Genomic DNA, 27040 nt, shown 5'->3' on the forward strand with positions numbered 1-27040 from the left:
CCATGAATCAGATGCTACCGAAAAAATAACGAAAAAAGGCAGTACCACTGAAGGGACACATAGAGTGGAAATGCTGCAAAAGCACTGGCCCTAGTAGAATTCCCAGTCTGGGTGACAATAACGAAAACCTTTATCAAACAACATGGTTGTGCGATTCGGATTGGATGTTATCAATTCGAGTCGCACAACCTTGCTTTTCATCGAAACATGTGCCACGATATGGAACTGCAGGGATTGTATTATATATCAGTCTTCCCGGGGTGATGCGTTCATGAATCATGAGGATCTAGAGGGAAGCGTTCGCTGACTTGCTTGATGGCCATCACAGACCGAATCGCAAGGTAGCATCGCAAATATGATATCGCAATCAACCCCGACAAAAAATCACTAGTAACTCACCGATGTCCGGATTTTCAACTTGATTTGGACCCCAAACCAGACGTAACCAGGGAAACATGGTCCAAATCGCAAACCGAGACTTTTCCGAGTGGAGCATGGGCGGTAGTAGGGCGTCGTGGTGCTTACACCAGTCGGTCCGTGGAGACAGTTTGATGTAGTGGGAGTATAACAAAAATGAACCAGGGTTCATAGCTGCTTTGATAGAGGGTCCATAAGCCCTCAGGCCTCGTGCCGCATCTATTCTTCCAGTACCTCAGTACTATGATAGAACGTGTAAATCTAAAAGTTGCATGCACTGGTCACAGCAATGTGACAGACGGCCTTAAAGGGTTGTTAATGTGGTCGTCGGCCAGGTTGTAGCGAACCCAAGGAACAATCTCACAAGTCACGTCTGCTTCGTTACACGATACCACCACGACCTTGCGGCGTCTTTGCAAGTGCAGTAGAAACAAATAGTGGAGCACCCAATCCTTGTGTTTTGTCTTAAAAAAGGTTCATCCGGAACAATAGCATTAACACCGGCACCTATCTAGCGTCACTACCTTCTTCTCCACTCCTGAACTGACCGACCCTTGACATTCTTTCTCGATAGCTGAGTCGTTCAACTCTTTTCACTCTCTACCATGGCCGACATTGGTGAAATTATCAATGAAAATGCCTCCAGGACGATCACGCCAGCTGCAGTTGGCTCTCAGGTAGCTTTGATGTCAATCATTTCCGTAAGTTATATAGATTTTCTCTCAGAATCCTGCTCACTCCTTCCAGACCCTTACAATCGTGGTATTCAACGTATTGCGACCTAAGAACAAGGTACGTCTCTTCACCGTATCACATAGCTATATCCTACATACATGCTATACAGGTCATCTATGAACCCAAAGTCAAGTATCACGTCGGTGACAAGCAGCCGCCACGAATATCTGACTCCCTTTTGGGATGGCTGCCTCCTCTCATACGCACGAAGGAACCCGAGCTTGTTGACAAGCTTGGATTGGATGCCGTCACCTTTCTCAGATTCACTCGCATGACACGATCACTTTACTCGGCCATCGCTTTTACATGTTGCGCCATTCTTATCCCAATTAATGTATCCTACAACCTCAAGAACGTCCCTTCGACGGAACGGGATGTCCTTTCCATTTTGACCATCCGGGATGTGAAGGGTTCTTTCCTCTTTGCACATGTCGTGGTCTCGTACGTGATCTCAGCGCTCGTCATGGTTTTCGTATGGCGGCACTGGAAAGAGATGCTTCGTCTTCGGCAGCAATGGTTTCGCTCTCCCGAATATATGCAATCCTTTTATGCGCGGACACTTGCGGTCATGCATGTACCCAAGAAATACCAATCTGACGAGGGCATCCATGCCATCTTCGCAAGTGTTCAAGTCCCATACCCTACTACCTCGGTGCACATTGGTCGTAAAGTCGGACGGCTACCCGAGCTTATTGAATACCATAACACTGCCGTTCGCGAACTCGAGCAGGTTCTCGTGACATACCTCAAGGGCGGCAAAATAGCGAAAGAGCGGCCCACAATTCGGATAGGTGGATTCATGGGCATGGGTGGTACCAAAAAGGATGCTATAGACTTCTATACGTATGTACCTATACTCTATTTGTTGCGATATCGCTAACAATAAGCAGCGCAAAGCTGAGACGCACGGAGCAAGCAATCGAGGATTACCGTCAGCAGATTGATAGCCGAAAAGCAGAGAACTACGGTTTTGCATCTATGGCGGCGGTTCCGTATGCTCACATTGTTGCTACCTTACTTCGAAAGAAGCACCCGAAAGGTACCGACATCGCTCTTGCGCCGAACCCCAAAGACATTGTGTGGTATTTAAACACTGACTTATGGATATATACTGAATTTTCCGTAGATATGGGTAAATTTCAACAAGTCAACTTCCGAGCTCGTCGGCAATAAATTCGTCGGTTCTTTGTTCTTGGTGCTATTTTGTTTCTTCAACACTATCCCCCTGTTCATCATCTCTATCTTGGCAAACTTGAGCTCGGTATGATTGTTGCGTTTTGTTGGGTATTTGGTCAATTGAAAGATTCCTCTACAGATATCTGCCTACGTGGGTTTCCTCTCAACGTGGGCGATTGCATCTCCAGGATCATTTGCTTTTGTTTCTGGTGTCTCCCCTCCTGCCATTTCAGCTCTTTTCGGGTTTTTCCTCCCCATCGTCATGCGTTGGTTAAGTAAATTTCAAGGTGCCCTTACTCACAGCCGGTAAACTCATTTTGTCGTTGGTTGTTTATCGTTACCTGATTCTGATGGATTTATGGCAGACTTGACCGTGCTGTCGTTGCACGCTACTTTGCTTTCCTTGTTATCTCCCAGTTGATCATTTTTACACTCATTGGCGTTGGATTCAGTCAGAAATCATTCTTGCCGTCATTCATTCTAGAATGCTAATGTCCATTCTGTAGTTGCTGCGGAACAGATTGTAACGGAGATCGGTCACCACACCAGTTTCCAGGATATCATCAACAACCTGCATAGTGCGTCAGCACGTCATATATACATCATGGGTCCTATTCAGTTTTTATAGCCTTGCCGAGTACGATCAACCAAACGTATATAAATCAGTCGTCGTACTGGTTGACATACTTCCCGTGAGCTTGTGTATATGTGCTTTACATACGGATATGCTTACGCATGTCATCGTGATATCAGACTCCGTGGCTTCTTGGTTCTCTTCGATCTGGCACAGATCCTGAATCTTCTCTGGACGTCGTTTAAGACTCGGTTTGTTTCTTATTATTATTGTCGTTGTCGCACGCGCTGACACAAGATTTCAGCGTCTTTGGTCGCACACCCCGTGATATTAGAGAGTGGACACAGCCGCCAGAATTCGAGTATGCTATTTACTAGTACGTGCCTCATTTCGACACCTCCCTTTTGATGCCAATATCTTCACCAATAGCGCGAATACCGTGAGTTAAGCTCGGTGATCTGATCTGACGCCCATTCACATTCCGCAGCTCTTCATGGCCACCGTTGCGCTAGTCTTTGCTCCTTTGGCGCCTTTGGTCGCACTTGCCGGTGCTATTGTGTTCTGGATAGGTTCATGGGTGTACAAGTATCAACTTATGTTTGTCTTCATCACGAAGGTTGAGTCGGGAGGAGTGGGTTATTTGTTTCCAACTTGTTTTTCGAGTTGCTAACCCTGGTGCAGCGTCTCTGGAACATGATTGTTAACCGGTTGCTCGTCTCTGTGATTCTCATGCAACTGTTGATGGCTCTGAGTAAGTCATTTTAACCATCAAAGGCTGCGACTGCTGACTTACCATATTCCAGCCATCGGCCTCCAATACGGATTCAAGTCCTTCATGTGGCTCACCACCGTCCCTCCAATCCTGTTCATCATCATATTCAAGTTTCAGCTTGACCGAACTTTCTACAAGAATTTCCTGTACTACATACCTTCGGAGACTGAGCTTCGAGAAGCAAAGGTACACTCCTCAACATCAGATGTTTCTGGAAGAGGGTTGGAGAAGCGCTTCGGTCACCCTGCGCTTCACGCAGATCTGTTTACTCCGATGCTTCATGCAAGGATGATGCCACTCCTTGGGGACGTCTACAAGGGAAAGATTGGCAGTGACAAGGCCAAGCTGAATGAATATGGTGGTCAGAAATTGGATGCTCAAGTCATTGAGGGTGGCCTGAGGATTGCCGCTATCGAACAGGTGAATATTTTTGGTCTGGTCTGTGTCTCGAAACGAAATACTGAACATTCTAATTTAGCGCGATTTGGAGTATGATCCTGCCCTTTACCGGCGCGATCGAGGCGAACTGGACTGGGATCAACGGTCCATTGCATCGGCTGCGATCTTTGGCAATGCTAGAGGCGGTGACAACGCTTCGCTTTACCACCAGAAGGCCCATCAATATGCGGGTTCAATTAGTGGAGGTCGTGCATCACCCGCGCCACCTGCTTTCGACCGTTACCTCGCCCAGGGTCCATCGCAATCTCTAAATGATATAGAACTAGCGCGCATGAACCAGAGTGTGGATCAGTTACCTCTTCTGACCGATCATCAGTCATACGGATACTTCGATGCCCGGCAGCAACCGCCGCCGTCTCCACTTCATGAGTACAACTCTCCGGATCGGATGACCCCGCCATCTAGATATGGGTCGCCTGCACCAATGGCAACGCTGCCTCAAATGCAGTATCCTCCTCATCCCGGGATCCACACAGAAGGCTACAGGGAAGCACCGCTACATCGCCCTTATCCCCCTCAACGCCCAACCTCGACCTACTCAGTCGACCCATCACAATATATGTCTGGACGAAGTGCCTACCAAGGGTGATTTACCATGAATTATCTCACGCCAGTACCACCATTCATTCGATATAATGTGCGCTACGACTGGACTTACTCTACCTTTTTTTTCAATCTTTCACGCTGTCGTTATGTGTCACCTCACTTTTATCTTGATTACGCATATATCATTTGGACTTAGACTAGGATAACGCAAGTGCAATGGTTGTTGGGCAGACATTCTTCCTGCATATATAGATGGAGGTGGAAGGAGCCCGTCGAATAGTGACTAGCATTTCCTTTGCTGTACTTGTTGCATTTATCTTACCGACAGTTTGCGTACACGGACTTTCTAACTGCCACTAACTATGGTACTCATAATCGAGCAAACCTGCTCGCTTGTTCATTTGACGTCGCCGTCATCTTGAACCTGCTGCATGTCTAACCTGTATTCATATGTGAGGGTCGACCGCCCTGCTCCCAAATGTTTGGCTACCTCACAGGATATTCGTGACCGTGGGTCTGCGTTCGTGGGCAGCGTGTATCGCGCTGGTACACCTGAAGAAGCTAAAGCTGCAATCTTCCATCACCGAAACGTCGTTCACGCTGGAAAGAAGGCCTACGAGATATCTGCGTGGAGATGCATGATGCTGAAACATGGCAAGTCAGGGCTCGGAGGTCCTGATGACTTCGAGGTTCAAGCAGGATATGATGACGACGGGGAACAATGGGCTGGGAGCAAAGTGTCGAGGGTCATGCAACACGAGGGTGTACTTGATGCTGTTGTCATCGTTAGTCGATGGTAAGCTTCAGCTGTGTCTATTCTATGGAGGACAATTAGGGGGAAATTTTACGATTACTTATCGTTCACTCACAGGTTCGGCGGGACCCTTCTAGGACCAGCTCGATTCACTCACATCGAGACTTGCGCCAGTGAAGTATGTCGTACATTCAAACGAGTCGAAGAGATGGACGAATGCATTTCAACGCTTACAAGGCTCGACGATATGTTGGCAAGTCTGCGGCAAGAGTTAAGCGACCTGACTCAGAATACTGAATCGGCAACGAGCGGAAGCACCTCGGCCTCAGACGAGATCCATAATGCAGAAGGAAGGGGAAGCAGACAGCCCGATTACACAGCCGTGCAGAGGGATCTTGACATCACAAAAGCGAGAAGACTCGTCGGTGCCAGAGAAAGTGCAGTCAAAAGTGTCAAGTCTTTGTTATCGAAAAAGAGAACAACTTTGGCGAGTGCTGAGCGCTGAGGCTGAAGGGTAGCACAATTATGCGCAAGAGAGTTGTCACGGTCAGGAAGAATGCTCTCACATAGTAATACGAGTAGTAATAATCTAGCAGAACAAATTTCGAACTACAAAGGTATTTGCATACAGAATATGCATACAAAAAATCAGGGAGGGCATACTAGAGGTGGGATTGTTTCTGCTAGTCGAGGGCAAGTAACCCCCTAGTGTTTGCGAAACATGTATTGATAAATTGCTGCATAATGGTGCTGGGTGTGGAGTGAAGCTGGGTGTGGGGAGAACATGAAACAGCATAGTGAGGTGCGTCAAAATCGACAGGGACGGTACGAACTTTCGGACCGAGGTCGTTGGGCATGTGTTGAATTTTAGAAATAAATCGTGCCAAGTGGATCTGGCTTGTGAAAGAAAACACCTTTGATATTGCCTATAAACATGTGGAGATGGTTAGTTTGAAATATATAAAGCCACTGAGAGCCATTTTAAAGCGGGAATTAATTGGCAACTACCAGTCTGACATAGTCCTATAACCAGATAAGTCCATTGATTCTCAAAGTCAGGCCGCTCGAATTTGGGGACGATTGTCAACTCATTGCGGGAATACAGGCAAAGTCACCCTTATTACGAAGGAGTGGCTGTTGCCAATCCACCTGATAGGGGAGACTCCAGTTTCGCGCAATTTTGCAGACCCCATTTGTTGCAGAATGACTTATATCCCTGGTGGCCGCCACGTGCTCGAGGCGAGGAATTTTTTGTTGTTGGCATAGAAGCTTCAGGGGTGAGCACGCTGCAGACGACCCTGCTGCTCTTGAACAAATTTCAGTCCATTGATAGATTGTCCGAGTAATTGGGATAAACAGAGGTGCCCTCAGTGTTGAGAGTCGACAAGTCAACAGTCATGACTAACTCATAAAACGAAGACACACTAAATAAACATGAGAAAAGACAGCGTGAACGAAAAACAAAAGGCGTATGTACCTTTGTTGTTAAGTTCTGAAGGTCAACAGCCAAGGCACAAGAGACCCTTATTCAAATTCTCGGTTTCCCTATAGCTCCGACGCCGTGGGCGCGATGCATTCATGGTAAATTTAACCCTGTGAGATAAGCCGTAAACATCAAATTGTTGCAAAGAAAGTGGCAACGATAGAATCAGCGGTGCAATGTTTGGCTATATGCTCTGCCGTTCGTCAAGGTTCATAGCTACGACTGGGGCGGCAAGCGAAATCATCATGAAGAAGTTTTGATATGATACCTACCTGTACAACATATTCATTGGTTCTACGCTTGTCCGAGGCCTGAGAGAACTTCGGAGAAAGATCCAACGGAAGTCCAATATTGATCCATCACCTGCATAGAGATCAGTCGGCGTCCCGTTTTACCAATAGAAAGTGAAATTACCTTGACTACACCACAAACCAAAACATAATCTGCGGCATCCCCCGCTCACCAAGTCTAGCTACTGTCTGGTCGATGAATTGCGTTACAGCGCACTGTTCCATCGACCCAAGATGACCTCCATTCGGATTCAGCGGCTCATCAGGGGTAGAGCCGTCTTAGTCGAGCGTAATTTGCCAACGCCCAGGCCGCGTGCCATGCGCCGTGTAAAAACCATACAAATGATGGAGGACGGCGAAAAGGTGTACTTAGATGATACATTGGTCTTCCCATCCTCTCAAAGTCGAGATGAGAGCCTGTACTAAGCTGTGGGTGTCGATTCTATGATGCATTGAAAAAAATAGACGCAGCCTTAGATAATCACCTTTCTTTATTTTACTTGCAGTGAGTGGCTGTGCAATCCGACTTGGAATGTTTGTTCTGAGAACCGGGCGACAGACTAGCTATCATGCATTTCAGCAGAGAGCGTATGCGACCATTGATACTGTCAAAGAAGGCAAGCGCGTAGCTTCAACAGTAACTCCTCCGTGGTCAAGGCGATTCGAACTTCAAGACCATGATGAGGATGATAATGTCGGCCCCGCCCGGCGTACGGTTTGTATCCGCACGTCCAGGTTGCTCGCAGGCGGGATGGTTGACGCGTTCGCTGTCATTCGTGGGATGGAGCGTAAATTTGGGCGGATACGTGAATACCGGTTCATACGGGTTTGTGCAGTAGAGTGGTTTTTACATTTCAGTTTGCTCAAACGCCATTAGGATGGAGAAGTGAACTCCGAGTACCAGATGATATGTTGGGCTGCATTTCAATCTGAGGACTCAATGAGCCTCATTCCAGAGGGGGGTATCACCATGAATGTCATGGCTGCAACGCAAGATCCTACTATCCCTGAAGGGGGCCCGGGGCTTGAACACCTTCAAGGTCTATTTGACGTGAAGGATACAGACTCTTCCAGTCCCTCAACATACTCTCCTGAAGGCCCTTCAACACATCCGAGATTAATTGAACTCAATGTTCAGCGAGCTGGTGTGTATATCCTTACTCTTTCTCATCTTGCAACAACGCCGTGTGCTCACAACGTGGACAGCAAGTGACTTGCGTTTCAATGGAGACAGCAGACCATTAAACCTCACGAAGGGTAGAAGGATTGAAATCGGACAACGATTCTACGAGTGGGGAGGTTTCTATCCTCTAAAGCCTCTTTATACATCATCCCCGTTCGCTTCTCCATCCGAAGAACCGCCGCCTACTCCAGACCACGAGAAAATGCGCATTGCGCTGAACAAGTGGAGTCAAATACTTGAGCGACCCGACCCTTCGTTTGCACAGATGGAGGCCACAGCGACAGCGGAAGCAGATACTCAAAAAGACATGACAGCGGATTCGGAACCGCCTAGTGATTCATCGACATCAACGATGTTGTCTCAGAGGAGTCGAAGGAGGACCAGACGCGAGGTGGATTCCTGGGTACCACTATCGACGCCACAACTAACAAAACCGGCCCCGCCACCCCCCGAGGCTATCACCCTCCGCACAATGCCCAAGACTTTGCAGCCTTTGACGCCCAAAGTTTCGCGTAAAGAGCGTTTGCTCGAACAGGCTCGTAGCCAAGCTCGCGAACGGGTCCTGCAACAGGTTGCGCTGCGTGCCAGAGAAGCCGAATTCGCTGACCTCGAAAATCCAAATTCAGAGACACTAAGGGAGAGTGTTGAGGCCTTTTTGAAGGACTCTAAAGTCGATGCAGATTCGCCAGGCAATGTGACGGATGGATCTGAGTATGAGGTCAAGCCAAAGGCAGGAGACAAACCGTTGAGCGAGAGCCAGGTCTCTCCTGCGAAGGAAAAGTTGTGGAACTTGGTTGGGAAGTGGTTCTGATTGATACTGCCAGTACTAGTATAGAGCTTTTCTGCATCCATTGTTCTTACTTGCCGCACGTGAGTTATCAAAGGTTAGCAGATAAGTTATATAAGCGGATAACTCAACCGAATTCCGTGATAAGTTTCCGCACTAAGTCGTCATTCTTCCGGGAGCGAGACCTTGAGCATATACAAGCTTGGCTTTTGAATTTTGAATTTTTATATTGGCTAGCTGCTGTAGTGGCACATGTGATCCATTTTGAATTATTTGTGGGATTTGCAAAATAATTTGTTTTGGCGGACAGCTCGGAGCTCCCTTGACCGGCGGCACCCGGCACGTGTAGTTCCGACGTTCCGGTTTTGCACTTCCCCACAAAACTCATCCCGCACGTCTTTTTTAAGCGCTTTCTGATCAAAGCTCTAAACTTTCGAGTTTAATCGACGGACCGTCTTCCGCATCTCTACCATCGAACATAAGTGTATACAGAATACCAAGAATGGCTACCTTGTTATCTGCGCGTAGTTCCATTCGGCGACTGGGATATCCTCTTTATAAGGCGCCGTTTGCAAACAACGGGAGTCGCGCAGGTCAGTTGAAGAATTTTTTGAACTATGGTTGGGAACTCATATCGGTCCGGTAGCGTCAGGATATGTGAAATATAACTATGAAGTATGTTCAATTCGCACTCAGTAATAACCAGGTCAAGACTACCGTAACTACTTGTTAGGATCCGTTGAACATGGAATCTTTACTAACGGAAGAGGAAATTGCCATACGGTACGTATTAGTTGTGACATCTTCGGCGGACGTCAAGCTTATACTGACACAGTGATACTGCTCGGGAGTATTGCCAGGCAAGTCCGCCTTGTCTACATTCAGAAAGCCGCGTGATGATCCGTTTGGTAGGAAAATCTTGCTCCCCGTGTGCTGGAAGGCTGGCGGACGGAAAGTAAGGCATGAGTTTTATTCTCTGTTATTTGTCTCAAACATGGCGTGCAGAATTCGATCATGACATTCTCCCTGAAATGGGCAAACTTGGACTACTTGGACCGACGATTCAAGGCTATGGCTGCGCTGGAGCGAGCAATGTGGCCTATGGCCTCATCGCTAGAGAAATTGAGCGGTCTGTACCGCGCGTTTGGTCTTCATCGTTAACTTACCCTTGGACATGCTAGCGTCGATTCTGGCTACCGGTCGACGGCATCTGTCCAATCATCGCTTGTTATGCACCCCATCAACGAGTTTGGTACTGAAGCACAGAAAGAGAGGTATATTCCTCGGTTAGGTAGGATTTCTAACTGTGATCGAGAACTCGCCGCTTATACCATACAGCCAAGGGAGAAATCGTTGGCTGTTTTGTATGAGATCACAGTACCTAAGATTTTGAGTTCGCTGTAATAATTTAAACAGGGGCTGACTGAACCAAATCATGGTTCCGACCCAGCTGGCATGGAGACAACTGCTGAAGAAACTGATGGCGGCTTTGTCCTCAATGGAAGCAAGACTTGGATATCAAATGCACCTGTCGCGTAGGTCCCCTTGTTCAATTTCTATGATACCACTGATTTGCTGGCGAAACAGTGACATTTTTGTCATCTGGGCTCGCTGCAAATGGGATGGCAAGGTCCGAGGTTTCCTTCTCGAGAAGGTAAGCATTTTATTTCTCGTTCTACTCACCAATCTCACTCCCACACAATTGGTAGGGTCTGAAAGGTTTGGAAGCGCCGGCCATAAAGAATAAGGTTGCACTTCGGGCGTCGTTAACTGGTTCGATCTTCATGGACTCTGTTAGAGTAGGCCATGATGCCTTGCTCCCGCACGGACAGGGCCTTAGTGCACCTTTCTCCTGTCTGAATAGTGCCCGGTACGGCATTTCATGGGGTGTAATGGGGGCTCTCGAGGACTGCATCCAAAAAACTCTCGCGTATGCACTTGAACGAAAACAGTTTAAGCGACCGCTGGCATCTTTCCAGCTCGTCCAAAAGAAACTTGTAGACGCACAAACTGAAGTAGCTCTTGGCTTGCAGGCTAGTCTTCAGGTTGGTAGACTGAAGGACGCAAGCAAGCTGGCACCCGAAATGATCAGTATGGTAAAACGTAATAATTGTGGAAAGGCCCTTCAGCACTCCCGAGTCATTTTGGATATTCTCGGAGGGAATGCAGCTTCAGATGAGTATGTCTATGGTTTACGTGACTGTGATGGATGCGTTAAGTTGATGTTTGAAGGTACCATGTCGGTAGACATGTTGCAAATTTACAAGTTGTGAATACTTATGAAGGTATGTGCCTTGCTCGCCGCCACCCGGCGTGATCGCTGACGTGTTCGCCTTCCAGGGACATATGTTAGTTTCACACCATATTTTCCACGATCTCTCGAGCTGACAACCCAATCCTCCTTTTCATGCAGGATATACACGGTCTCATCCTTGGAAAGGCAATCACTGGCATTCAAGCTTTTGCTAACTAGTTCCATCGATGTATTCCTTGTGATACATGCACGTTCCTATTTTCTTATCTGTCGGAACATCATCACTGAGTCGTTTTTTAACAGAAATCTTAACGAAAGACTTTGCATGATATCTACTTTAGATGCATCGTCAGATGCGTGTGTCTAACGTTAATAATTTACCAATCGTAAACTATGTAGCACGCAAGAAAAATTTGGCTGTGTACTGATAATTTCAACGCATTGACCTTTCTATTTTCTTGACATTTGTAGTGCGCTTAATTTCACCTGTTGCCGCATCGGCGGGATCAACAGGCGGGAAGTCATCTATCTCACGTTGCTTCCGAAGGTTCCGTTCATCCGCACCGTTTAGGTCCCACATTCCGGCAAAAACGTGGAACGATGATCATACCGCACTTGGTCATGCCTTCCAAACAAACGAAGACGACCCCGACTGGGTGGGACGACAACTGACGACAGACCAGTGATACGGTCATGTCATTGACACCACATTGGTACCGCCTGTTCTTACTTGTAAACAACCTGGGTTCTATCTCATCCACTCCGAATCATGGTTGCATTTCCTTCGCCGCATCAACAGGAACAACATTTAGGGAGCGCCAGCCTGAGGGTGCATTGTAATTTTTTTCTCGCAGTGAGAGCAAATTTATGTAATTGCACTTTAATTTTGCCATGGAGACAAAAGGTTGAAAAGGCAACTGCATTCCAAGCGGTGGGGAAGGATGATCTACATAAGCGATGCATTGGAAATCAGATCAACCACATAAAATCTTTTGTAGCTCCACAATAACATCACATGTCCCTTCACAAATTTTCCATCATAGATTTGCATCTCCTCTAGATGGATCTGATTTTTTACTAATTTTTAGGATGATATGGTGTGGTGTCGGAACGAAGCCGAAAAAAATCAGGGTCTAACCTTTAATTTGTTCGGTCACGTCCTGTCACGCTTCGGCAGAGTAGCGGCACCGTGACTGTCGACTTTTACTCTCCGCAGCCTTCAAACTTCGAAGCTTCAAAGCGCGCGCGCATCGCGAGAGGAGCAATATCATGAGCGTCATAATTCGTCTGATACTGATGGTAATAATCACCGCGATTGTACTGGTGTTGCTGATAGGCAAGTAGAATTGATGCCGGGGATGCCGAGGAGGAGATTGAATTTTCCGGTGTCACGCTGTTATACTCGTCATTGATTTTACTAATGCAGCGCCTCAGCTCAAGAGAATTATCGCATTGGTTTTATGTCTTCCATATAAGGAGTTCATTATACTCCAGGTTTTTTTATGAATAGCTTTTGTACAGGATCTTTGGGATCTGGATGATTTGTCTTGGGCAAAGGTTGCAAATTACCACTATTTCATCTCTCCCAGCTGCAAACATACAAGACTCTTTTGTTCCATTTGTACAAAACATCATCTCTAGGTAGTCTGCATATGCCCGAATTTTTCAGTGCCGGTTGAGCACGATCTTGAAATAAACTTCTCGCATATTAGCATGACAGGGAATGTGAAGTATGAAAGAGTGAAAGAGTTTAAATCACTCGGGAAGGGATCAAGGGCCATGAAGCTCGTACGTGGTGGACCGAGTTCGAACTCCGGTGGATTGCGTGCTATTAGGTTTAACAGCTGTGCGTGCGCAAAACAATGTGTGCCTTCGGACCAAACCTCACGTGGTTGAGTTTCTCCGCAAATTGTGTTGGTTCATCTCGAGTATTGGTACTGCCGCGGTCATGTCCGGAACCACGGTCTGAAGTATGAATGCTATGGAAGTTCCAGGTTTTCTATATACGTTCTGCCACGTTCACGACATGGGCACTACATGGGTATCGGATTTTAATGAATTTGCAGCTGTGATAATAGCAGGAAGGACTACACCTGATATTCCTGGAGTTTGCAAGAATGTTGGCACCCAACTGCTCCGACACATTGACTTTATGTGCAAGGGTGCTAGATTCGCTACGGACGGCTCGGATATACAAGCCCCTTGACAGGTGGCTGCACAAGAGCGTATGGGTAGTGCATATGCTGGCCGGTGTTTATAGGGATACGAGGGAAAGCCCACTTACTTCCTTGTTTTGGACCAGGACCATAAAGTTTACCTACCGTGGGCAGCGACTTTGAACAAGCAACGGCCTCCCACAGGTGTGACGGACTTGTGTTTAGAGATCCTATTTGATTCTCGACTGCTTTCAAGTTCGCTGCGCCAGATTCCTCTGTATATGTTATATGTCGATTGACTTTTGCTGGTCCAGTTCGCGTTCAAACCACGAGACTTGAGCATCGTACGCGCCAAGGCCTATTCGATATCCTGAACTGAACCACCCAGGGAAGTGACCGAACCAAACCGCACTGCAGCAGTACTCTCAGAGCCTTGATCTCAAACCATAATTATCAGAAATCTGACATTGCCTCGGGGCCTCTTTTCCTCCGTAATGCGATGACTGTTGCTGGGGCACAAGTCGTTCCAAAGATGTCAACGACTGTACCCTCTACTTCGTGCGAGTAAAATATTCGAATTGTTGACTCACAGGCAAAATTAATCTGACTCTTCCGCTGTTGAAGTTTAAACGTCCGAGGAGGGCAGTAACTTGGTTCCAACAAGGTTTCCGGTTGTTGAACATGTCTGGTATATTGACACCCGGATCCGCTTGTGGCCATTGCAACCATCGCATCAGAGGAGCGCTTGTATTCTGAAATGTGGTTGAGTTCAGGCTCACTACGGATCTTTGCGCTCTTGCAAGATTTAGTGAGCCTCGAGATCTAAGATCTACAAGAAAATTGTCTGACTAGGAACAGTGACCAGAAAAGTCGGCGAGGCTGTGTTACATAACCAAATGGATGATTTCCTTTTTGGGTGCTCCCGAGTCGGAAAACTAAAATAGATCACTACAAGCCGGTAGGGCGCAGGAAAACTCCTTGCAATTGTTATTTTCGCGTCTCTTCTCATTCGCACAGATTTGCGCGAAGTGTAACATTAATTGTCACCGTTGCATACAGCTGATTGTAACAATGTTTGCAGATGCCTTTCAAGCGACCGCTGCTAAGCTCGCATACAACTGATGACTCTGAATCCCAGTCGGAGTCTTCTCACGGCGGACCTTCCAAGCGACGCCGAGTCAGTTCACCATGGAAGGACAAACCCATTCTGGTGTACATCTTACAGGCAAAAATCCATCCAGAAATGATGTCTGAGCTTGCCATGCTAGTCGAGAACTATAAAGTTGAGCGTGGTATCAAGAGTCTTGAAGGGCCAACCAGTGGCAGCGTTAGCGAACTCCACCTTGAACTCACTGGCGATGTTGAGAAGGCGGATGTCATTGTCACCGCAACTAACATGAGGCAACGCTTGGAAAGGCACGTTGAGTGGAGAATTGCGGTATGCGCCTACACTTCATCAATTACGCAGAGTGCTTGCTCCAATACCATTTACAGAAAACGAAGGCCATCGTAACACCATTATGGCTTCAAGATTCTGTGAAATCCGGTCGGCCCGTTTCATACGGCAGCTATATTGCAGTTCATCACCTGGAAGACGAAACTTCGCGAAGTCACGACACTGTCCAAGACACCTCATCTAGAAGTTCATCCAGCATGCCCTCTGAGGCAGAGAAGCAAACAGAACCAGCTGAACTCGTAGATGCTACCGAAGTGGAATTATTGTCGCACACTGCGAAATACAGTTGTCTACGACCGTCGCCACTTGTCTGCCCCAATCAAAGTCTGGTAAAAGAAATTGATGTCATTCGACAAGGCAGGAATGTCGAAGGGGAGGAAAGGAGTATGCTCAGCTACTCCAGGGCTATTTCTGTCTGTTCAATCTATTTCATCGTGTTGTATAACACTCTTAACCCATCGCGCCCAGGTCATCAAGGGTTTGTAACTGCAATGCCGTTCAATGTATAACGAGCTGGATTTAATACGCAGCTTACCCGCATGTCATAACGAAACACAATATCCGAGATCTCCACGGGCTACCGTTCTTGGGAGTGAAGATCCTCTCAATGGTGATGTCGCCATCCTCCTTACCGTTCACTTTTCATTATTCACATATACATTAGATTGAGGAGTTTCTAAAGACAGGCCAAATAACCGAAGCGCGTTCGTGTCTTCCCCCCCTGCTCTATGACGTGGCGCTGATACGGATGCAGAGAGAATGTTGGCGGATCCGCGGTTTCAGTCACTCTCTGCTTTCATCACAATACATGGAATCGGACCCCACACTGCTCGCCGTCTTTATGACCTTGGTCTCCGCACGCTTGAGGAACTTGAACGATATTATGAAGTTAAACCAGGCGTGTCTGACGAAGAGACAATGCCACTACTTGATGCTGAAGCAAGCGCGAATATAGAGGCTGCGGGAGAACAGTCGATTAAGATCGGGCTGGCTCTACGACACGACTTGGGCCAGACGTGAGCTTTTTTTTTATTCGCCCTTCGGACGAAGACATCGTGCTTTTTTATTGATATCTGTGCCTTCATAGCATTCCACGCGAAGAAGTAGAAGAAATTAATGGGACCATCATGCGAGAACTCGGCCACATCCAGAAAGGGTGCAAAAGCGTGATCGCTGGAGGGTGTGTTTACCTTGCTCGCCCAAACTAGTAGCTGTTATTCATTGCGTTGCTCTTCCATGGGCGTGTGATTTTAGTTACCGCCGAGGAAAGCCACAAAGTAACGATGTTGACATAGTCATCACCCATACGGATTGGAACTTGGGGTCTCAGAAAGTGAAGGGTCTGTGTAGAAAGCTTGTGCAGCGACTGCATGAACAAGGTCAGAGATCTGCAATAGAGATACTTGGTCGTCATACTGATCAATTACAGGCCTCGTCACGCATGTCATGCGTATGTCTCCAGCATGACCGCCTTGGGTTGTCTGATTTGACACCGTATAGATCTTTCGGGATTCCACGAACACAACGTGTTGCGCACTCATCACTGGGACTCTTTAGAGAAGGCTCTAACTGTGTTCGTATCGCGTCATAATTCATCGCGGCAGAACGTTTACCGACGTGTCGATCTGATTTTTGCTGCACCGGAAGTATTTTGGACTGCAGTAGTTGGGTGGTGAGCACTAGACCTAACTACTTTGGCAAGTGATACGAGCGCCAATCTAGGACTGGGTCGACGATGTTCGAAAGAGACTTACGGTTATGGGCGAAGCAGCAAAAGCAAGTATTTGCGCTTCTCCGCGTGGATCCTGGTTAACTTATCTTATCAGGGGGATGAAATTTGATAGCTCTGGGATGTGAGTCTCTAGTGAACCAAAACAATGGACTTGGCATATGGACTGATCCCATTGCTTTATAGATCACGACGTCATGATTCCAAATTGTACCATCCCAGAACGGAACGTGATGTATTCAAAGTACTTGGACTAGTTTACATTCACCCAACACTGAGGAACGCGGATGCATGATCCGGGTGGCTATCTTCAACTTTCCCACTTGCATGTTCTACAATTCGTTATATTTCGACTCCATTTTCCAGCATTCCCCGCATATTTTGTGGTTGCTTCCGCAGCTATGCAATATACTCAATTTCGCCTGAATGATATTCCTAGTGATAGTCTCCGATTTTGAGCTTGGCAAGATCGACTGCGCTAAATTCCAGTACCAATATCATATCACATGCGGTCTTGCAATCACAACACTGGTCACTATCCTCCGGGCCTGTATGCATCCACCATTCAAGTTCAAGTCGTCACCCTAGATTTACTTCACAGAAATCGGGGAGGCCCGTAGGTTCTTCCAGTTCTCCCATACTTTCAATTTAATCAACTCTGTGAATGGGTGAGTGTCTTCGCTTCCATGGCTCTGCCTCGCGACCGGCTTAATTCGTTTAGTGCTTCTAATCACCATCCGCGCAGTTACGCTGAGCTCCGCTTCACACCACAGATCGATATTTTAGCAACAAGTCGGCGACCTCGAATTTCTTGCAGGATCAGATCTCATCATGATGCTGTGGGTGTGGGCACACCCTGGGCCCCTCAAAATGACTTGGCTGCCTGGCTACTCTGGAATTTTCTCGGACTTATACCAAACCAAGCGATGCCATTTTTTGCCCATTGCTTGCGCACTGATCAACTCAATCTGCACGACTTGCAAGCGAGGACGTTTATTGGTCTGTGAATATCCGAAATCGCTCAAATTGAGTTACCAGAAGAAAGGTTACCAGCCACTGGCCCACTAGTACTGTGGGTAATGCATTAATGACTCAAGTTCCTGTCTGATGGAGATTCAGATTGACTGTCTTCACGTCTGTTATTTTTTGTATCATCTGTGCCAAGTTTTTGTCGCACCTCTCTAAATCGCGTGGTGTCTATTTTTATCGGGTCCAGGGCGACTTCCCCCTCCTATGGCGACATCTGGAAATCACCTCCAGTTATCGAGTATTCAAGCGAAGCGTTGAGTACCAATTTCGCTGACCGCTCCAAAGCCCGACGCGTCAAGTGCCGAAGAACCTCGCACCGTTTGTTTTTGACATCCATTTTGAATGGTGAGTTTACGAATTTGAAGTGAATTTGATTATGTCTGCATTTTGACCTCGCAACCGATCGCTACCTGTAACCTGGGCTCTTGAAGTTATTCTAATATTGTTCTATTCGACGTCGATATCGGCGGTCACAGCCATACATAGTATAGGATATAATGCAGTCACTCGATGGGCGATTTACGTCAAGAGGCTTGGACGGCTCTCTACCAGTCGTAGCATCATGGCCGGAAGTCGCAAGGTTTGTGTTAAATTTGCCAAAAGGTTTTTGCAAAAGTTTCTAGCATGTGAGGGGCTGTACCTATGCTGGTGGTCTCGAGACCATCCATCACCATTGGAAAGCTGTATGTTCTGTATACTAGGATCTCTGGAGTGGCTAATAGATGTGAAGGAACACCAAGTGGTTGATACAAAAGGCGGGGTGGTAAGTACTATGTCATATCCGGGCTAGCTTATTGTGCTCCAAAAAATGATCGACATGGGCGTGACCAAATGTGGAAGAAGATTGGAGTCGTCCCAAGAACGTAACGGTTTGCGTCCAGTGCACTACACTGCCTGCTGGACTATGAGGAACTCTAATGTGTTGATTTGTTATTGAAAACTAATCACTCCGCATCCATATCACCCTTTCAGAACACGAGGTCCTGATTTTCATGCGAACACAGACTATTTTAGCAAAATGTGGGGGATCGGTCACGACGTCCTTGGGGAGGGGGGAATGAAGAGATGTACTGTTGTCAAAAGGGCTGATGATGTGATGAATGTATGACAGACTGTAGCTTAACCTTATTTTCGAGTAGGCGCATCGATAAGGCGACGAGGCGGGCTTGACTTCCCAAACCAGCCATCGAGGCGCATCGATAAGAGTTCTACCAGTACTTCCTGTGTAACAGCGGCTGCAGTCGATAAAATATCAAATACTAAGGTACGCGCTTCCATGGAAGACGCGGATGCGATATGATTTACCACTTACCTGTACAAACTGTAACAGCCTGTAACTTGTTTGAAAATGGAGTTCCGAGGGGGTTAGACTGAAGGAAGTTCCCGTCCTTTTGGGATCTTGGCACCTGATGGCGAATGCAGGACAAGTGGCTCCAACTACATCCGTCTATGTGAACGCTAGACGTACTAGAGCGCTGGGTCAGTGTTTGACTCTCGGAACCGCCCTGATCTCGGTAACTATCCCAGTCACCACCTGTTTGTCTCTGTTTAATACCAAAAAAAAATACATAAAAATTCTTTTGACATTCAGATCGAACATTGCCGCCTTGCACTGGCATGCCCACTGCAAAGACAGCAGATCTTTTTGCTCGTGTTATGCTCACGTGGGATCTCCATGACGGTTCTCGTAATTTAATGAAAGGACAGTTCCCAAGCCTTTGATCGGGAGCGTCGTGGAGGAAACGAGTCTTCTGTCAACTTTCGTTTCTCTCGAAACCTTTTTAGACCCGATAGTCGGACGGAGGCAATGTGAGTGTGGTCCCTAGTAATGTATGATCATGACCCCCCCCCGTCTTCATCCGCGAACCGAGACTTGCCGACTTTCAGGATTGTCATGTCCCGTATACAAGGGTCAAAGAACGGCGGCGATAATCGCGTGTACGGAAACGGACTTAGCTACTAGATCTATGTCCTGAATTGAACATCAACCCAAGTACATGTGAGAGCCGACATTTGCAAATCAGATGAGTACTTGATTGGAGTTGATTGGTCGGGTAATTGAAAGGTCCTGACGGTCGTACTTACCTATGAGCGGGATATAAATCCGGACGATACAAAAAGTTGGCCCAGTTTCTGTTGCATTGTCGCCTACATAACACCACATTATTTGGTTCACCAGCCCCCATCTCATGCCCCGCCATTCAATTTCTGCGCATATGTCTCAAATAACTGATGGCGACATAGCTTTGATCACTCCCATCTCACCCTCAAATGCACCTTGGGACCAGTGCCCTCCATCATACTCTGGAAATGCAATGAGCACTATTGGGTGGAGTTACTACCCTCTACCACCGTCCCCACCTATCTCTGTCGGCTCAAATATCACTGACTCTCCTGGACCTGCATCTTCTAATACAACTCCTGACTCTGCACGAGACAAGGAACAACAATTGTGCTTGCCTACACACCAGGTGTTTGACTTCCCTGAGGTGCCGAATGTATCGTCACCTTCACCATCTATCTCTCCACCGTTATCAAAGTCCTCTCAGCCACCTATTTCCATTGATACTCACATGCATGCGGAAGGGCTATCTTCCCTCCCTGTCGCAGGCCCTTCGAAGAGACCACGAACTGGCGGAGAGCGTATCACAACGAAAGACTTTGTGCCACCTGATGTATCGGGGTTGAGCAAACGAGAAGCACGTCTGGTCAAGAACCGCGCCGCTGCTTTCCTCAGTCGACAGCGGAAGCGGGAGGAATTCGAAGCTATGGAGATGTAAGTTCCTAAAGTTATTTCTTGGGTACGTCACAAGACGCTAAATGATACTCGCTTCATCGATATAGTCGCGTCAAGGAGCTAGAGGATGATAATGTGCGGCTGCAAACTGCTGCCAAAAGAGGACACGCCTATGACGAGTTGCTCTCAGAAGTCGAACAATTACGCACTCGCCTTTCTGGATCTGAAAAAAGGGGGCGCGAGTTGAAGGCCGAACTTTCACGAAGATCAATCAGTGATGTCCACGTGAAGACAGAAAACTACGAACATTCTTTGACACCAGTCTCGCCATCTGCATCGTTGCCAATGCACTCTCACCAGAGATCAGGAGCAAGTCTCGGCCTGATGGTAGGCAACCTAGTCTTTGGAAATCAGAATTATGAGACCAATGACCCAACAGCAGGTTCTCCTATGCACGCTACCGGCGTCCCTTCTTTCCATGTCCCCAAGATCACTTCCCACGACATACTATATTCCCCCGACGGATCCCTCGGTCCTACACCCCTCGTGCAACTTCGACTACAACTCCATAATCCCAAACGATTTCGAATGGACACCACATCCTGACGGGGGAGCAGTGATGAACCTCGGTTTTAGCGATCTCGGAAAGCTTTCTTCAGGCGCTGGATCTTCGTCCCCTCGCAAAGTCGAAATCCACTCCGAAGCCATCAGAGCCCTTGGGGGATTCGAAATTTCCTTCGATGCCAGTCCAGTCAATGACGGAAAAATTCAGGTTCGGATCTACCCTTCCCAATCACACCATATCAACCGGGATCACCAACGTCCACCCCCATCCTCGATGCCTATGTGGTTCGAGTCAGCACCAAATAACTACAACTTTGCAGGTGCCTTGGCATTTACCGCATCGTCGACACCGGGATCTTCTTTCGTGCCATTGACTAGCGATTTTGACTTGGATCCTTTTCTGGGTGGAGTTCACGACTCAGGAATGCCGTATGGCAGTGGTGGACCGGCGTTCAGCCATCATCCATCGGATCCCACATTTGAACACATACCAGGGTTTTTGAATGGCACTCGCAACGACTTCTCCAAACACCGTTCGCGAGTTGCCATGAGAAACCTGCCAGCTGTCGGGATGGAAGGGGAGTGGGAGGTTCAAGCATGTTAATCCTTCCGCAGTTGGTCAACCGCGTTACTCGACAACCGTTACTCATGTCCCATCTACTTGCATTCAGCTGCTCTGATTGAAGTTACCTGGATAACCCACATCGGAATTTATATCACTAGTATCTACTTTACTGGCTTGAGCTGGCCTTGAAGCAATTGCTCGCATTATTTTTTCACAAACATACTGGATATATAGTTTTTACTTAGGTGTAGCAGATATAGAGGTGAATCTCAAGGTGGCAGAGCCCTGCCTCAGTTTCCTTCCTTTTGCAGACATTGCGCAGATCATCATCCTCACCACCGAAATGAACACATACGAGTCAAATAACAGTCCAGACTTCAGTGCCACCACGTTACAGCGAGGACACTATATTTGTGGGGAATTTTATAGCCCACTGGGGAACGATAGCAGCACTTTTCTCCTCTTGACCATCACCCTCGGGCCTTCCCGGTGATCGCACAATTCCGACCTCACCAGGATCCAACACACCAGTCTAACACAACAGTTTGGCATATTACTCTTTACTAGAGAATCTTTTTCATTACCGATCCACCCGCAACAGCCATAGATTTGGCTTCAAGCAGTGTCGACTAGCGTAAACCAGTGTCCACTCATTTGATTGACAACAACAACGGAGTTCATTTAGCTAGTAATTTTACTCACGTTTAAGGTTTCTCTATACAAGTCTAATTTGATAACCTTGTCGTCTCCGTTCCCAATGTTGACTGGACATTGCGGCCGCTTTCTGAACTAGTAGTGTCAACTTCTCCGCTCTCACTTTCCTTGCCTCTATCTTTCTCCGTGCATGGTCCGTCGTCTGGATATAGATTGTTCTGCTCTATGTAATCGATGACAGCCGCTGGGAGGAGATACTGTACCGAAAGACCCCTGCGAAAGAACAGCCGTACCTTCGTCGATGAAACATCGTTCTGGACCTGCTGAGCGATAGGGTAGATGTTGTTCCGCCAACGCGCCAGGCTGTCAACTACTTGATCCAGAGCGGCCCCAGTGCGCTCAATGACAAACGTTCCATGGTGTCCGAGTACATGATCGAGCTAGATCACTGCATCAGTCCGCAAGCACATGTGATTTTTGAGACCAAAGTAGATACCTACGTCATCATGAGACCAAACGCCCGGCTCAGACATGGTGCCAATTAGGTCTGAACCAGCAAGGAGCATGATCTGAACATCACGTTCACCATCTCGAGTGGACACGCCACCAAGAACCGTGTTAATTTCGTAATCGAAGTGATCAAGCACAGCAGCTGTACGTTGATAAGTCTGCAGCGCCTCCCAGGAATCGACCATTAGCCACGACGACTCCTGCTCTGTGGCGAGCGCGCACATGTTAACCCTGTTCCATGCAGAATACATCAGTATTGAAATGATAGATAGTTGCACAATCCAAGACTTTGAAGTTTCAAGTTGGGGGATAAAAATTTAACCTTTCCGAAATCTTGGAATACCGGACACAGATACATCTGTGTCAGGGCGTCTTTGTTTAAAGAAGTATGCCTCCTTAGGTCTTAGGTTCACCACGGCTGTGGGACCTCACGAGACCTCGTGAGACTCAGTTATGGTCCACAAAAGAGAACGCGACCGGTCCGACTACTTGAACTGGAGCACCCCTCTAGGGAAAAACACAGTCCTTCTAAAGAGGATAGACCACAACTCTGGTGCCCCGACACATACTATGGGAAGAAACAACAGCGATGCACTTACCGATGATGTGCGCTGACTAGACCCGCTTTCTTGTACTCGTCACTGACTGGACTGAGATATCCACCGAGGATTTCAAAATTGGTATTCTGCTGAATGAAATCCTTTGCGATCTCAAACATCCGAAGGTGGTGATATGTGATAGGATTAAAGGAGCCGCATGCCACCAGGACGATAGGTTGCTTGGTGGAGGTATGTAGAGTGCGACAGAGTCGATGAGAGGTCAAAGCGTAATTTGGAGGATTCGTCAAGGCAGTCGTCTTGTGCGCGAATATTTGAGCGGCCATAGTGGTGCTAGAAGGAGTGTGGAAATGATGATATCATCTTTGGTGCGAGATGGCTTGCTACTGCGTACCCTAGGCACGTTCCCCCTTTTTCTCCTCAGTGAAGATGAACTGGCACGATCTCCGCCTTAATGGTGATCACAGGCAACTTCTGAGAACTCGGTGATATTGGTGTTACTGCAAGACATTTCACAAACATTCAGAAGACATGCCGCGTGGTCAGTGGGACGCGTCGGTGACCTCGGAGGATTCAGTAAACCGTTGGGCGGCCCTTACTGCATTGCACCCTAATCGCTCCCGGGTCCGGCGGCCGTTTATCCATCACCTAACCTTCAACAACCACTGGTGCGAACACAGGGCCAACAAATTCGAATCAAAGCGTGACCCTGGACCTGGTTCGACCGCAGCTTTCGAACTTTTTTCTACATCTTCAAGTTGCATCACTTGAAGCTATGGTGCAGGAAATCAAAAACAACCCAAGAACAAGGTGACTAGTCGGCAGCGCCGAACCGTAGTAAGCATGTTTGTCTTTTACTCCTCGGCGTAGCTTGTTAGTTGGTCAAATCTGCTAACATGATTTCCATGGGGAGTCGTGATGGCTTTTACATATTGACCGCGGTAATTGTAACTTACATCCCGACCTTCCCTTCGGAATCAATGTTACGAATTCAACTTTCAAGTCTATTACCGTTTCTCATTGATCCGGGTCGTAACTTCAGTCCCCAAGGCATCTGGCAAAAGTTACAGCATGAGGCTCAATGGCATTGGCATCATCAATATTCGAAGCTTTGTCTAGAGTGATGAACCCATGGAACGTCCATTAAGCCCAAGGTGGAACGTTAACGGGAGCTGTAGAGGGAACTTAGACTGCCTTCGGAAACATGGTGAGACTACTTCCTCGCCCACACCATCTTGCCCTTCACCCAGGTGCTTAGTACATTACCTTGGTGGTCAAGAACCGCCAAGTCCGCGTCTGCTCCCGCGCGCAGCGTACCCTTCTTGTTCTCAATATTAAGGCACCTGGGAAATTGTATTACGGCAAGGTCTGTGAGATCATTTTTTCTTTGCTTACCTTGCAGGATTGTAAGTTGCACATTTGATAGCTTGACCAATGGAGCAGCCCGTGTAGCGCACAAAGTTCCGTACGCATTTATCGAGGGTAACCACGCTAACGTTCGGCCATTAGTGTGCAAAACAGATATGTAGTGTAAACAAACCTTCCGGCAAGGGTGGTGGTGCCTTCCACGTAAAGCGCATCGCCCTCCTTGTAAAATCGACGGCCATCGCGCCAGTCGTGAACACCATCCTTGAGGTGCGGGTCAAGAATCTTCATGGCTGTGAGAACTTCAGTAAAGCAACTCCGTAACACAACGTCGCATACCATCGGTAATCAAGATGCACCCGTCTGGATGGGCACTGTACGCTAGCTACTTAAGATATCAAACACAGTCCAGATGTACGTCAACAATAATAACATACTCTCACGGAGTTGGGATGAGAATGAATCCCATCCACGATGATCTCGTAGAATGGTCGATCGAATGGTATAGTCGTCAAATCCTTCTTGAGCCTGCTTTCGCTTGACTGCCCACTCCCCAGGGGAATGGCGGTGATAACGGCAGAGCCCGGGCTCGCCGTTGACTTGCCTGTGGGAAGGAGAGATTTCCTGAGAGCTTGTTCCGCAAGGAGCATGGGTGTCTGAGGGGGTGTCTTAATCTCATCAAGTGCTTCCGATATGTGATCAATTGAAGGCTCCTTGGTGATTGGAAGCGAATGCATCGAGGCATTGAGGGCACTGATGATAGCGGAAGGGAATGGCAAAAAAGTCGAAGAAGACGAAGGAGATAGATAAGGAGAAGCTCCAAGTAAACCAATGATAGACGGGTCGCGATGGTGAAGCTGCGGCATTGCATTGAAGAGATGTGTGATGCATCTCGCACCATTCCGTACTGCTGCAGTTGCAATATCCGTTGTAGCCATGCTATCTTGTATAGGAGTAACCTAGCATCGTCATTTTCAACAAGAACATACCTGTGACCAATGTTGAAACAGATTCCACGCTTGCTGGCTTCGTTAATAGCCTCCATAACGCCCTCGACTTCAGGGGCTGCTGTTATTATGCGTACTCCCACAGTGTTGTGGACGGTGTCGCCTGACATGAGCCAGTCTTCTGCGTCTGCTAGGTTCTCTGGACTGTAAATAGACTCAAAAGTCTTAAAGCCTTCTGAGGCAGAAATGATTAACGCAGGCGAGTGGGCACCTCGTTTGGACATCTGTAGGAACGGCCCCTCGGCATGCCACCCGAGGAGGTGTGCTGCGTGTGGAGGTGACCATGGACGAAGCAGGTCAAGAAGCTTGGGGTACAAAGTCGTTTCCTGAGTCTGTTGTATTACGCATATGTTATGCGAATGAAACACCCAAGGACCTGAAGCTTACGATAATTGTGGGGACCAAGCTGAAAATCGACAGAGAAATAAGGCGCTATGAAGGAGTGGGTGGTAGATGCATTGACAACGCACGCAGTCACACCCGTCTCAACAATCTTCTCTGCGACCAACTTCAACCCATCTCGATAAGTTTGGTCGTCGCCTTCGTAGACAGAGAAGTCGAAACCAAAGCCTCCATTGATCTGAATGTCAATAAAGCCTGGGCTGTTCAAAATGATTTAGTTGTTAACAGAAATCGAAAATACGTAACAAGAAACGTTGGTTAAAGACTCGTTCCAGTGGGCTTGCGAATTCAGGACACTCACCTCAAGACGTTTCCCCCAAGATCAATGATTGTATTCGGGCGCTCCTTGCGCAGGAAAAAGGTTCGCTGAACACGATTAATCGCTGAATCTGACCCAAATACACGTCTATAGCTTGGGCAAGGCGACCTACCTGCGCGTCCAGTATGACACCACGCCGCTCATCAATCCACAAATCCTTTTCAATTAAACCACCGTCTTCCTGCGGCAGGAAGCAATTTGTGAAGCAGATAAGGTCATTCGATGTTGGCGCTGCCATAGCAGATGACTGTAATTATGCAAGAAGCTGGACTGGCATCGAAGTACTAATAGCTGGTGCTTGGCAGAAGTACCCGGGTATTCAGGTTGACAGCCATACTACTGGACGGATCATATCGATACTCCATACCATGTCATGTGGGAGATAGTAGCGTGCATGTCAAAACACATTTGAACTCGTGAGTTCCATTAGTTTCTAAGCGTGGCAACCTCAGCCTCGAGAGATTATTCTGATAGGTCACTATCTTTACAACTATAAGGAAACCTTGGAATAGCTGACAGCCCTAGACGTTCGATGACCTCTTGTTGCAGCCACCTCGAGA

At 47.5% G+C, this 27040-nt stretch overlaps 8 protein-coding genes across 8 annotated transcripts; 6 read left to right on the top strand and 2 right to left on the bottom strand.

Moving 5' to 3' along the window:
- The first annotated feature begins 713 nt into the window (after positions 1 to 713).
- HD556DRAFT_1475304 (uncharacterized protein) lies at positions 714 to 5103 on the top strand. Its single transcript, XM_041308521.1, has 16 exons — positions 714 to 1118; positions 1165 to 1209; positions 1262 to 1995; positions 2043 to 2229; positions 2279 to 2413; positions 2468 to 2634; positions 2694 to 2779; positions 2835 to 2906; positions 2957 to 3020; positions 3082 to 3153; positions 3207 to 3278; positions 3352 to 3355; positions 3390 to 3533; positions 3584 to 3653; positions 3706 to 4094; positions 4153 to 5103. The coding sequence occupies exons 1-16, from the start codon at positions 1023 to 1025 to the stop codon at positions 4720 to 4722; spliced, it is 2907 nt and encodes a 968-aa protein (XP_041160562.1). The 5' UTR covers positions 714 to 1022; the 3' UTR covers positions 4723 to 5103.
- On the top strand, positions 4917 to 6345 carry HD556DRAFT_429901 (ribosomal protein S5 domain 2-type protein). The gene is made up of 2 exons (XM_041310578.1): positions 4917 to 5475; positions 5551 to 6345. The coding sequence occupies exons 1-2, from the start codon at positions 5111 to 5113 to the stop codon at positions 5936 to 5938; spliced, it is 753 nt and encodes a 250-aa protein (XP_041160563.1). The 5' UTR covers positions 4917 to 5110; the 3' UTR covers positions 5939 to 6345.
- Positions 6346 to 7732: 1387 nt separating this feature from the next.
- HD556DRAFT_1370041 (uncharacterized protein) lies at positions 7733 to 9361 on the top strand. Its single transcript, XM_041302912.1, has 3 exons — positions 7733 to 8032; positions 8084 to 8351; positions 8413 to 9361. Exons 1-3 carry the CDS (start codon positions 7739 to 7741, stop codon positions 9198 to 9200), a joined length of 1350 nt encoding a protein of 449 aa, XP_041160564.1. The 5' UTR covers positions 7733 to 7738; the 3' UTR covers positions 9201 to 9361.
- A 190-nt stretch (positions 9362 to 9551) lies between these two features.
- Positions 9552 to 11797, top strand: HD556DRAFT_1519396 (acyl-CoA dehydrogenase/oxidase; the record flags this gene model as incomplete). Its single annotated transcript, XM_041309130.1, has 14 exons — positions 9552 to 9769; positions 9823 to 9851; positions 9910 to 9959; positions 10012 to 10036; positions 10089 to 10131; positions 10182 to 10305; positions 10358 to 10467; positions 10515 to 10540; positions 10593 to 10711; positions 10764 to 10830; positions 10886 to 11355; positions 11409 to 11461; positions 11517 to 11524; positions 11720 to 11797. The coding sequence occupies exons 1-14, from the start codon at positions 9679 to 9681 to the stop codon at positions 11795 to 11797; spliced, it is 1293 nt and encodes a 430-aa protein (XP_041160565.1). The 5' UTR covers positions 9552 to 9678.
- Positions 11798 to 14667: 2870 nt separating this feature from the next.
- Positions 14668 to 17066, top strand: HD556DRAFT_1431996 (uncharacterized protein; the record flags this gene model as incomplete). Its single annotated transcript, XM_041305077.1, has 11 exons — positions 14668 to 15024; positions 15081 to 15510; positions 15609 to 15652; positions 15707 to 15746; positions 15797 to 16058; positions 16130 to 16222; positions 16297 to 16421; positions 16543 to 16714; positions 16765 to 16818; positions 16869 to 16895; positions 16958 to 17066. The coding sequence occupies 11 exons, from the start codon at positions 14668 to 14670 to the stop codon at positions 17064 to 17066; spliced, it is 1713 nt and encodes a 570-aa protein (XP_041160566.1).
- A 2594-nt stretch (positions 17067 to 19660) lies between these two features.
- HD556DRAFT_1370106 (uncharacterized protein) lies at positions 19661 to 21970 on the top strand. Its single transcript, XM_041302913.1, has 3 exons — positions 19661 to 20576; positions 20645 to 20924; positions 20977 to 21970. The coding sequence occupies exons 1-3, from the start codon at positions 19990 to 19992 to the stop codon at positions 21703 to 21705; spliced, it is 1596 nt and encodes a 531-aa protein (XP_041160567.1). The 5' UTR covers positions 19661 to 19989; the 3' UTR covers positions 21706 to 21970.
- Position 21971: 1 nt separating this feature from the next.
- HD556DRAFT_1527147 (uncharacterized protein) lies at positions 21972 to 23713 on the bottom strand (the record flags this gene model as incomplete). Its single annotated transcript, XM_041309334.1, has 3 exons — positions 21972 to 22760; positions 22821 to 23061; positions 23430 to 23713. The coding sequence occupies 3 exons, from the start codon at positions 23711 to 23713 to the stop codon at positions 22392 to 22394; spliced, it is 894 nt and encodes a 297-aa protein (XP_041160568.1). The 3' UTR covers positions 21972 to 22391.
- Positions 23714 to 24115: 402 nt separating this feature from the next.
- Positions 24116 to 26718, bottom strand: HD556DRAFT_1475360 (carbohydrate esterase family 9 protein; the record flags this gene model as incomplete). The annotated part of the gene is made up of 10 exons (XM_041308522.1): positions 24116 to 24730; positions 24783 to 24878; positions 24928 to 25045; positions 25092 to 25137; positions 25190 to 25691; positions 25742 to 26091; positions 26147 to 26165; positions 26230 to 26361; positions 26463 to 26527; positions 26593 to 26718. 10 exons carry the CDS (start codon positions 26716 to 26718, stop codon positions 24601 to 24603), a joined length of 1584 nt encoding a protein of 527 aa, XP_041160569.1. The 3' UTR covers positions 24116 to 24600.
- Positions 26719 to 27040: the final 322 nt, after the last annotated feature.

Source organism: Suillus plorans, assembly GCF_016647745.1.
Source record: "Suillus plorans strain S12 chromosome Unknown HD556scaffold_26, whole genome shotgun sequence".
Lineage (NCBI taxonomy): Eukaryota > Fungi > Basidiomycota > Agaricomycetes > Boletales > Suillaceae > Suillus > Suillus plorans.